Source organism: Poeciliopsis prolifica, unplaced genomic scaffold (genome assembly GCF_027474105.1).
Source record: "Poeciliopsis prolifica strain line A6 unplaced genomic scaffold, Auburn_PproV2 SCAFFOLD014, whole genome shotgun sequence".
NCBI lineage: Eukaryota > Metazoa > Chordata > Actinopteri > Cyprinodontiformes > Poeciliidae > Poeciliopsis > Poeciliopsis prolifica.
This window is the reverse complement of record NW_026562389.1, coordinates 11,425,910-11,438,324: the sequence shown is the minus strand read 5'-3', so window position 1 is coordinate 11,438,324 and position 12,415 is coordinate 11,425,910. Positions and strand designations below refer to the sequence as shown.

The following is a 12,415-nucleotide window of genomic DNA, read 5'->3' as shown; positions in this document are numbered from 1 at the left end:
CAAGTAGATTTTAAATCATAATGAACATTTAACACTGGACCTGGAAGAAGCCCAGTTTCGAGGCGGTAATTTAGGAAGTCAGTTTAACGGACTATAAAATGTGCCTGGAAACACATAATGCTGCCCCTTTAAGCTGTGCATTATTATTAATCATTGCCCTCTGCTGGCCATTATATAAAATGCAGGTATTTTCCCTTTGGCTTCATATCGTAGGGATGTTACATTTCTGCATTTATGAGTACATTTAGTCTAAATATGCAGGCAGCTGATGTCTGTCTGTTACCTGGGTAGTTGTGGACCAGCGTTGGGGACACTCCCCTGTAGGAGCCCCCGCTGCCCTCACACATCGCCAGGTAGGGAGAGTAGGAGGAGTGCTGGTACTGGATGTAGGGCTGCTGGGGGGTCATGGGAGGAGACACTGCCGCCCTGGCATTGTGAGGCTCCTCTGACAGCCCTCCAGAGGGGTCCTGGTCCTGGTCCTCCAGCCCTTCCTGTCGGTCTGAATCCTCCGTGTCAGTGACAGGCGGGAAGTCCTGGAGCCCGTGAGCTCTGGGTTTTTTAGCATCTATGCCACCTGAGGTCATCTTGGCCCCAGCAGGCTCCACGGTAGTGCCCCACTCCTTCCCACTGCCCGCTTCCCCCTCCTCGACATTCTCCCCGTGCTGACTCTGAAGCTCTGAATATTTGCTGAGCGCGAGGCGGTGCGCCCAGGCGGGGCCGTCTGGGGACTAGATTGATGGGGACAAGTGTTGGTGCTGGTTCAGTGTTTCCCCTATAATTCTTTGTTAACAGTGGTGGGTGGCAGCCATTTTTCGGGTCAGTTCGACTTCAGTCCACGTCTCGGTGCTGCTTACATTGCCAGGTGCGAGGGCCAAACTTAGATACCGTTCTATTTAAGCGTCAGCAAATTGTCTCTTTAGTGCTTTTTAAGGACAAGCGAAGGGTAATTTATGACTTTCATCTGTTCATTTGACAATTACTCTCAACGGTGGCCCACCGCTGCTGAATGACTATAGAGGAAACACTGTAGTTGAGTGAACAGAGCCATAGACAGACCATCTATCATTGGCTCTGGATGAGATGTTGATGAAGGATGACGACGTTTCAACAGCAGGCGGCCATTCAGCAGTGAGATGTGAGGCAGAGAGTGGCGTCTCACACATGATTAAGTGAAGAGTTTAGAGCAATTTGGAGGAAAAACGAGCAACCTCTTCAACACGGCTCGGTTAAAGGGATGACACTGGTACGCAAACTGCACAAGCTTTTTGTTCCTTTACAGCTAAAGTTGGAAAAAACACATTTCCTCCAATAAATCTCACTCTAAACGTTAAAAGACATTTGCATTGGAAACAAATGAAGTAGTATATCAGAGTAGAGCTATAGCAGCACAGAAGCCACATGGTCCTTGATATTAGCACCTATTGTACACAATGTGAGGTTAATCTCTTTGTGACACTCAACAGCAGTCAGTAAAGCACACCAACAACACCATCAGCGGCGGCGGCGGGTTATAAACAGAGGGAGAAACTTACACTGGAAAACGAAACATTTGAGTCCAGATCTGTCTGACTGTTTGGATTGTGGAGGGATGAAGAAGAGGAGGAAGAGGAGGGTGACTTGATGTCATCACAGTCTTTCATTGAAACCTGGTGCTGGTCCACTATGCCACTGTGCACCACCTTTACGCCCAGACTCTGCCCCCTTTCTCCCCTTTCACTCATCTCCACATAGGAAAGAACCGGTTTGCCACAGCAACCTTTAGCACCATCTGGGCCTTTACCAAGCAAGGCCCCACTGGCCCCAACCATATGTTTAACATCATCAGTGTCCCTCAACCCTTGTCCTCTTTGCTTGGCAGTGAGGGTCTGGTCACAGCATTTGGAAGCCAGTAAAAGTTTCTGGTCCATGTACAGACCTCTGGAGTACTGGCCGTAGTACAGGGACTGGGCCAAAGCCGTCTGGGTCTGACTCATCGCCAGCTGGAGCTGAGACTGAGGAGGCCCGTCACCTTTCTTAGAATCGGAGAAGTCGTGGGAGGAATTTTTGTCGTCGTCTTTAATGTCCTCTTTCCTATCTTTCCCTTTGCTGTCGTGAGGAGAGTTTTTATGGAAAGCAACAGCTCCGCTGCTGTGCCTGTCTGGCTGCATGTATCCTTGCAGGTAGTAGGGATCGTAGCCATGGTAGTATGGGGACTGGGGCTCCTTCAAAGCGGTGGGAGGGGTTTTACTAGAGTTAGCATAGTTGCTATTGGAGCTCACCTCAGAGGAAGACGAGGAGCTGGACTTGGACCTGAGTCCATCTGAGCGACACTCAGAAGACCCTCCATCATCCCCGGCATCTGAGATATCGGAGTAGGCAGGGCTGTCGTTCTTACTGCCTCCGTCTGCTACGAGACTTGAGTCGAGTCTCGACGAACCACCGATAGACGGACTGGGGGCATTGTCTGTGAAAGTGTAGACTTTATCAGCCTCTGCACGTATGCTGGCCATCCTGCTCTCCTGGCTCTCTGAGAGTCCGTTCATTACGTCCTGTTTGCTAAGGTGCTCCTTCAGAAGACTTCCGGATATTTCCTTAATGGCACCTTTAGGTCCAATTCCGACGTCTTCCACTTTGATCACAGTACTGTCACCATTGGGAGTTCTGTTTGCTGGTTCTTTGCTATGTTTGTCCTTTATCTTCCGTTTTTCCTTTTTCCTGGTCTCTTTGCAAGTGACCATTGTGGCTTTGACAAGGTTTGGCTCCACTACGATGCTAAGCTTTGGTTTAATGGGTTTTAAGGAAAGGTTTTTACTAGGGAGGCCAATGGCAGCCACTGGGGACGACTGCTGTGGGGGTGCAACATCAGCTGTGCTGGTCGGATATGTGGTGTTGGGTATGGCAATCAGCTTCGGTGGAGCCGGAGCTGGAGCTGGAGCGATTGGACGGTTAGTCCTGGACTTGGACAGTTTTTCCACCTTCCCATTGGCTTTCTTACCTTTATCAGACGCTCCTCCCTTTTTATCAATCAGTCCTTCTGCTTCCAGTTTCGGCATCTCTACAGACGTGCTTCTGTCTGGGATCATGCAGTTCTCCAAAACCACAGTCATGTTGGAAATGATAGGCAGATTGCTGAGGTCATCAATCAGACCGTCTTTCAGGAGTGAGGTTCTTCTGGTTTTGGAGTTGGCGGAAGGACTGTGGTCCGTGCTGAGGAGTAACCGTCTGTTCTTAGGTGACCCCACCGTAGTCACCTTGTAGAGAGGAGTGGGTTTCTTGGAGGAGCTGTGAGTGATTGTGCTGTTGTCTGGGGGCTCATACGACAAGTTGCTAATGTTGTCCTCACAGTCTGATAGTCGATCCTCACTGTCCCCATCCTTTGAGGGACCCAGCTCTGGCTTCCTCTGCTCCTCTGCCTCCAGGTGTGCGTGTGTCTGGTGGTAGCGCAGGCCGTTGATGTGCTTGTAGCGTTTAGTGCAGTTTGGATGTGGGCAGTCGATGAGAATGGGAGGGGGAGGAGAGGAAGCACAGCCTCCTCCTGGATCCATGAAAGATGGGTCCGATTTGCCCAAAGGCGTCGAAGGGGCACTCCGGGATTTCGCTCGGATCCTCTTCCCATTCCCGTTTTTAATGTCGTCCGAGGAAACGAGACTAAGGTCCAAGTCGGCTGGTGGTTTGTTCTTTCGCTTCCCGGCAGGGATAGAGGAAGTTACGTTGGTGGCTTTAACGTCATCGACCGTGAAGAAGGAAGGAGGTGCTCTGCCATTGCTGTTGATGAGGTTCAGGCTGCCCCTCCGTCCTTTGCTGTGGATGGATCCTGCTACGCCGCCTCCTCGGCTCCGGTGGTGTGGAAGACCTCTGACTTTAGAGCCATGGGACGGCTCAATGCAGGGCCGCTCAGACATGGCCATTCTCATCCTTTTCCCTCGTCCGCGGCCGCCGGGGAATTCTGGATCACTGCAAGGAGACTCACAAAACCTGGAGAGAGAAAGAAAGCAGCAAAATGTCTAGAATCTGCAGTCACTGGTTAATCAAGTGTCACTATGTAGTGGTGCTGTAAAACAGAGATCCCAGAACAACATTGTGATTCAAATAATGCCACAAAAAGCACAAGTCTTATGTTCAGAGTCAAGTGTTTTGCAATAGGATCTGCTTCTGGCCAGAATATTAGGAATGACAGTGATAAGTCTTGAAGAGCAGTCGGTGTCCTCGGCAGCATCATTTAAATTGATATATTTTTGGAGTTGGGCAGGTTTAATGTTGACTGAACATTTTAAAATGATGAGCATTTGAGTTGCAAATGGAGGGCACTTCATATTTTAACCAAGAATGAGCTGAAATCAGATTTCAACTCAAAGTGAACCACTTCACCCTGATGTTCACCACAAACAGTTTTTTTTCTACACAAAGCCTGTTTTTATTTGATAAACATGAAAGAATCTGTAAAATCCACCATTATCTCCGTCTTTCAGTCGATTTGTATTCACACGGCGTTCCCCTTTTACCTTGAAGTCTTTTGATGCTGTTTGCTGCTGCGCTTTGCATCTTAACGCTGCTTTTCCACACTCCAATACGTGCTGTTATTTATATCAGGAACCTGTCTGCTGGAGCCACGGCTCTGCATCCATAACGACCCTTTAATGCAGTCATCGCAGCACTTTTCCCCAGAACCGGATGGTGTTAATAATCCAGAGAAAATTCAGAGTTTAGATATTTTAAGAAGTCATCTCAGGTTTCCTGTGATGTTTGTATGTTTTTTTTTGTTGTTGTTGTTTTTTGCACAGTTGCTGCTGAAATACTTGGCGAAACCTCCAGCTATTTATTTGACATTTCAACCATTATTCCTGCTTTTGTGTCTTTATTTAATAGAGTGACGGTGATTCAGAAACACATTTTCTATCAACGATTGTCTGATTATATTTAATCTTTTTCACTTAATTCAGAAAATGAATCAACAAGAAAAAAAGGAGCTTTATTCCACTGGACTACGTTATGAAAATGCATTGGGTCTCCGCCGAGAGACGAGTCGAAATGAAAAAAGCAATTTAGTCCCCACTTTTGGAGATTAAGCTGTAATTGCCATGACAACTATCACTTACATACAGGAGCAATAATTGAAAGGTTTCAGGAGAGCGAGGGAGGCGGCGTCACGTTTCCCACTCAGCAGCTCTCAGTTTATAAAACGTTTGGATGCAGAGCTGAGAGTTTTTATAAAAGCTCATCACCAAACTGCGGCTGAAACCCGCTGAGACAACTTTAATCATCTTTGCAGCAATAAAGAAAAAACAAGTTTTTGTCCTGCGAACCGGAGCAGTGGTCATCGGTTTAACAGCCCGGATCAGGCTGGACTGTTTGTCATCGTTTATCTCCACCAGGACGATTTTATAAGTGCAGAAACAGAGAGAACAGGTTTCAGTCTGTCAGTCCTGCTTATGTCTGCATTTGATGCAGCCAGCTGCTGCTAATCAAACGCATTCATTAACTGATTGTAATCAGCAGCCATGTTTCCATCCAATTGTCGTGTGAACTTTTAAAATGTCACAAAAAAGAACAAAAAACGGAAATGCAAATGAGACGTTTCCATAGTTTGGAGTAGAGCTGCAGCACCGACAGCGTTTTCTGATCGAGCTCTGATTACTGATCAACCCAAACTGCTAATTATTCTTTTTTTCTGAAATGTTTCAAAGTATAACAAGAAAACTAACTGTTAAATGCAAACATGCAGACATGACCAGGTGGGTTGGTCTGTCAGACTGAAGAGGATTGGCTGGTTTTTGACCTTTTCTGAGGTAGAAAAGATCGGAGGATCAGATCAGCTTCACATGTCAGTATCAGCCGATCGGCGTCTGGCGGAGCTTCACACGCGTCTGACGGTCCAGTTTTACCTTGGAGGAGCCCAGTCGTGTTTGGTGCAGTCCAGCAGAGTTCCCACGTAGGTTCTCTTCCTCCAGGTAACGTTCACCACCAGCACACCTGTCAGGAGCACAACAGCATTAATCGGACCACACAGAACCAGAACCCTCAGGCTAGAAATGTTAAAATGTATTTAAAAAGGCTGATCCTGAAACAGACACTATAATCTCTGGTTCCAAAACCAGATTACTAATCCCAAATTAGCTGCCTAACAGTGAATGACTTTCATTGAAGATCTCTGCAGAGGGAGAAACCAAACATCAGTCAGTGTGAATGCAAAAAGAAAAATTCATCATTTATTTACAAGAACTGCAGAACAAACATTTGTCTCTGCCTTTCTGATAAAATAATGTTCAGATGGCGTCCATTAGGCCATCTGAACGTAATGGACGTTCTAGTAAACTCACCAAAGTTGGCCTTTAATCAAGGAATGATTATGGGTCATGGCTTCATTTGCTGTCTGACTGTTCCAGTTGCCTTCTCTAATTAAAGCAACACTTTGTGCATCAGAGCAAACTATTCCTGCTGCAGTCCTGACAGGAACGGGCACCACATCAGATTAATACAACTCTAAATACCAGGGAATAAAACAGAAATGAAAATACACTGAGATGCTTCACAGTGAAACAGGATCTGATGGACGTTCTCATGATTCTCTCAGGCAGCAGTTTGGACTGAATATGGAGATCCACGTTTCTCTGCCTGCAGCATTTCTCACTTCTCAGCTCTCGCCTGCTTCTCATGAAGAATGACAAGATGATGATGATGATGATGATGATGACAGGAAGGAGAAACAGAAACAACAACCAGCGGAGCTGAGAGGCGATGAAGACTGAGGAAGAGGAAGCTGAGAAGATTTGAACTGAACGATGGTTCCATCCATCCATCATCCATCCATCCATTCATCCATCCATCCATCATCCATCCATCATCATCCATCCATCCATCCATCCATCCATCCATCCATCCATCATCCATCATCCATCATCCATCCATCCATCATCCATCCATCCATCATCCATCCATCCATCCATCCATCCATCCATCATCCATCATCCATCCATCCATCATCCATCCATCCATCATCCATCCATCCATCCATCCATCCATCCATCCATCCATCATCCATCCATCCATCATCCATCCATCCATCATCCATCCATCCATCCATCCATCCATCCATCCATCCATCATCCATCCATCCATCCATCCATCATCCATCCATCATCCATCATCCATCCATCCATCCATCATCCATCCATCCATCATCCATCCATCCATCCATCCATCCATCCATCCCATCATCATCCATCCATCCATCCATCCATCCATCCATCCATCATCCATCATCCATCCATCCATCATCCATCCATCCATCATCCATCCATCCATCCATCCATCCATCCATCATCCATCCATCCATCCATCCATCATCCATCCATCCATCCATCCATCCATCCATCATCCATCCATCCATCCATCCATCCATTCATCCATCCATCCATCCATTCATCCTTCCATCCATCCATCCATCATCCATCATCCATCCATCCATCCATCCATCCATCCATCCATCCATCCATCCATCCATCCATCATCCATCCATCCATCCATCCATCCATCCATCCATCATCCATCCATCCATCCATTCATCCATCGATCCATCCATCCATCCATCCATCATCCATCCATCCATCCATCCATCATCCATCCATCCATCATCCATCATCCATCCATCCATCCATCATCCATCATCCATCCATCCATCCATCCATCCATCCATCCATCCATCCATCCATCCATCCATCCATCCATCCATCCATCCATCCATCCATCCTCTGTGTTTACAAAGACATAACTGTGTTTATCTTCATGTTTCTGTCTCCTCTCTCTCTCTTAAATCTCAGTCGATGTAGAACTGCAGTGTGAGCCTCATCATTTGCTCTCGGTCAACAGCAGCCAGAACTGCCCTGAAGATCCGATTTGCTGCTCATTAGCTCTGCCAGCAGCGAGACGTGAAGTGGCAGTTTAACCGTCTGTCACACTGAAGATGCTCCTCAATTAGAAATGCGGCTCCACAGAGCCAAGCGCCTGATGACTCTATGAAAAGTGACTTCTACAGCTAATATGAAAATAAGACTAAATTGTGTGTTAGCATCTTTCAGGCCAGAGAAGCAGCAGTGAAGGTTTCCCTCGTCATTCTGGCATGATGAAGCTTCATGAGGTCTCAAAGTGACACAGTTTCTATTTTTACTCTTTCTGGGAAGAAACCGAAAAACTCGATGGCAACATCAGGGTCTAAAGAGCCACAACTCAAAACACTTCATGGTCTGTTTCCTGTTTTTATCTCTTTTCAGCCTTTATTATTTTGGAAGTGAAGATGGTCGAACCTCGTCAGCTGTGAATGATGTGCAATCGGGTCAAAAACGAGTTAATTTCCAACAAAACTCAGAAATATTTGGGAAATTTCTGAGCTCTGAAAGTCGAAACTTTGCGAGAAAAAAAAGAAAAAAGAAAATTTGAGATTTTCTTAAATTTTCTAGAAAACTCTAAATTTTTGAAACAATTTTAGAGTAAATATTTCATAAGAAATCTAAGAAATATTTAAATATTAAGCTAGTCTAGAGCTAACTAAATATTTAGGTCAGAGCTAAAAGTTTTGTTTGTAAATTAAGTTTTTGCCTCAAATTATAAGCTTTGTTTCAATGTAAATATTTAGCATGTTAACTACATATTTAGCTACCAAATATATTTATTAGCAAGCTAAATACTAAATATATAGTTAGCTCTGAGGTAACTGGCTTTGTAGCTAACCCAGAGTTAACTATCTGACTCAGAACTAATTGTTTAATTTATAAACTAAGTTGATAAAAATTTTTCCTTCAAGCTAAATATTTACTTTGCTTATAATTTTTCCGTTTATTTGAAAAATCATATTCCGGCTGATCCGTGTTTGATTAAAGTCTGAACTCCTGCAGAGAGGAGGAAGAGGAGCAGCTCTTCATCTCCTTTCTGTCTGTCCAATTAGTATTCGGCTTAATTAACATGCAACCTGCATCCCCTCCCGGTCGTATCGTATCCCTCCACCACCAAATTATCCTGGAGCTGCAGGGAGAGAATCTGTCCCTCTTTCCAACAACAGCATGAATGTAAAAATTAAAAAAAGGATTTCCCCTTCAGTTTTTTTTATTTTAAATGATCCAACTTTTCTGCCGTCTTTTATAAATACAATATATTTTATCTATTTGTTCAAACTTGTGGTGAGACTTGATAAAATTTTTTTTATCAACTTAATTGTGATTAATCATCACATTTTAATGATAAATTATAACTATGTGTTGACACATAAGCAACATCTTCAGTTCAAAAATCATTTTTGCTGCTAAGTTGTTGAATAAATAAACATGTTAACTCAACAGAAAATATATTTATTGTTTATAATCTGATATTCAAACATCACATTGGAGAAAAATGTTAGAAATTCAGCTTCCAGAAACTCCTTTGTGGAGACTAACATTAGCATTAGCATCTATGCTGCTACATGTTAGCACTGATATGCTAGTTTAGTCTTGAGTAAAATTGACTGATTTTAGTCAATCAGCTAAAACAAGTTAGCTGTTTGGCTAACTAGCCTTAGCATTCACAACAGGCTCTGCTAACTGTAACATGGCAGAGACGGAGCGTAAACAACAACATTAAGCCCCGCCCCCTAGCTCTGATTGGTTGTTTCAAGTTAGCAATAGAAAGCAGAGTGGCTAATTTTTTTTCACAGATTATGTCATGACATGGTGACAGTTTTCAACAAATATGTAAAACATATATTTTATAAAATAATATAATCTAAAACTTTTCCCTAAAAAACTGTTTATAGTGAATTTAGTTAAATAAATGACTTGAATGATTAAAGATTTTTTATTTCTCACTCATTGATTGCTTCTCATCATTTCCATTTGTCTGATTGTTTCCACATTTATGGACCTCAGTTTTCTCATTAACAAATATTAGCTCGATTATAGAAGCTTCATTTGAATTAACCACCTAAATTTTGAGCCTTTCTTCACTCCATAAAACTTGATCTAAGTGCCTTTTTGTCGATTGAAGAGAGGAGACATTTTTTCCTTTCTGTCCCTTTTCATTTCTGTTTCTGTTTTTCCTCTTCAGCCTTAACCGATGCTGGGCTGGGATTCAAACCAGCAGCCAGCATCAGAAGCCCGGCGGCTGGCAGAGCCTCTGTGGAGACGCGCGGCGGCTCCTTAACGGGAAATTAAAGCGCCCGGTTTGGCCGGTCAATCATCGGCCATCTGATCTGCAGCCCATCAGTCCCACGGTGCCGTTTTGCACCGTTGGACTGGATCTGGTTCTGCTTTTCTTCTCCATTTGAACCGAAAGGCCTCTGGAGGATTCCCGCTCCGCACTCAGAGATGTGGGTTATTTTTCCAGGTTGTTTTAAAGTCAAATTAAGTAAATAAATTGAAAAACCTGGAACAGAAAGAAGCATCATGTTTTCTGCTTGGAGCACTTTTAAACCCCCACAAACACACCTTTCAATTAATTAATTAGTTAATTAATTAATCAGCGAGTCTTTGAAGGAGCAAAAATAAAGTTTAAATATTCAGCTTTTTAAATGGTGAAGAAAAAAACTGTCACTGATTGTGTTTTTTATTTTTTGATTGAGGATTCAGAAAATTTTCTGATTTCCTGAGAAAAAATACAGACGAAAAAAAAATATCAAAGAATCCAGATCAGTTCAACAAGGAAAATGCTGAGTCAGCAGTTGCCATGGTGATTCCCTCCATTATTTGGAAGAACAGGGCAGGGTTGCCAGATTGGGCAGGCAGGGTTGCCAGATTGGGCAGGCAGGGTTGCCGGATTGGGCAGGCAGGGTTGCCAGATTGGGCAGGCAGGGTTGCCAGATTGGGCAGGCAGGGTTGCCAGATTGGGCAGGCAGGGTTGCCAGATTGGGCAGGCAGGGTTGCCAGATTGGGCAGGCAGGGTTGCCAGATTGGGCAGGCAGGGTTGCCAGATTGGGCAGGCAGGGTTGCCAGATTGGGGGGTTCTGCTTTTGATGACGTTGGACTAAATAAAAAGGTTTGGCCTGGTTGTTAAAATTTGAGTTTATTTTATTAATATACTTTGAAATGTCTAGAATCTGTTCAACATGACACGATCAATGATTATTAATGGGTTAATCGCGTGTCCATGTTGCTTCCCGCCATAGATGTAGAGTTTCCAGAACATTCCTGACCTTCCTCCGTCTCGTGCCAGACGATCCCCTCCAGGTTGACGCTGGTTCCGGGCTGACAGGGCCCCAAGAAGGCCGGGTCCCCGTCCGCCGGGCCCGGAGCGCCTCCGTCCTGCGTGTTGGTGCCGACGGACCGCGTCCGGACCGTTAGCGGCTTGGGGTTGGAAGTGGGCAGGGCCGGAGAGGAGAACGAGGGGACCGAGGGCAGGGAGGATCCGGGGGCCACGGGGTGGCCTGGAGCCGGGGGCGCTGGGACTGTGAACATGGGGTCCATCTGAAATAAAAAAACACTTTCATTAGACTCATAACGAAGGTTTCAAATGGGATGTTTCTTCAGTTGTACAAAAGGGATAAAGGTCACTGAAAAAAAAAACAATTCTGACTTTTTTCTCAAAATTCTCAATTTAATTTCAGAAATTAACTTTTTTCCTTCAACTTATAACTTTTTCCACACAATTCTGACTTTAATTTCAGAATTCAAACTCTTTTCTTTTAAACTTTTGACTTTAATCTTCTGAGAACAAAATCAGATATTTTTGTCCCTAATCCTTTTCCCTAGAAAGGAACATATTCTAAAAGACACATTTTCATTAAATGTGGCTTTAATTAAATCTTCTACATTTCTCCAGTTATTAATTTCATATTCCTGAGCTTTTTCTCCTCTCTCTCTCAGTCATGAGTGGAGGAATCCTGACAAGGCAAACGTTTCTCTGGTCTCATGCAAACAGAAGGATTAAATTTATCTGAACATTTTAAAAGAAGTGATTTGAGTCACTGAGCAAAAATAATGAAGGTGAGACTGAAGTTCATCAGCTTTATTATAAAGAAAAAAGGAACGAGGTTGTTAACTCAAGGACACTGTTCTACAAACTGCAACGTATTAAATGAATGAAAGACTTTTTATATCCTTTAATAAGAAGAATATATATATAAAAATACAAGCTAGAAAACCACTGTATTAATCCAACTATTAAAGTTTGTTGTAACAGAAATTTCCTCTGGAGTTTAATTCATAATATTTTGAGATATTTCTATTTTACAGACTGTCTAGTCGCGACTACAGTTTAATAAAAGCCGGATCGACATTTTTAGCTTTTCAAACAGTCATAACTATCACTATCACCTTGGCAACGTGTAATGAAATCCTCTCAGCTCTTATCACCGGCATTTATTATGAGAACAATTACAATCACTGCGGGGAATGAGTCTGCTGAGAGAGCGGCGGCGGCGGCGTCTTCTCACCATCAGCACGACTTAATAAAGATTACAAGCCTGACAGAAATC

General features: G+C 43.8%; 1 protein-coding gene across 1 annotated transcript in view; it reads right to left on the bottom strand.

Annotated features, from left to right (window-relative positions):
* The window catches only part of znf608 (zinc finger protein 608), a 34,728-nt gene that overhangs the window by 7,119 nt on the left and 15,194 nt on the right, over window positions 1–12,415 (bottom strand). The window contains exons 2-5 of the mRNA XM_055039445.1: window positions 11,135–11,405; window positions 5,862–5,949; window positions 1,533–3,954; window positions 284–728 (exon numbers count right to left, since the gene is read on the bottom strand). Coding sequence (XP_054895420.1) covers window positions 284–728; window positions 1,533–3,954; window positions 5,862–5,949; window positions 11,135–11,405 — 3,226 coding nt within the window. The remainder of the gene's footprint in view (window positions 1–283; window positions 729–1,532; window positions 3,955–5,861; window positions 5,950–11,134; window positions 11,406–12,415) is intronic.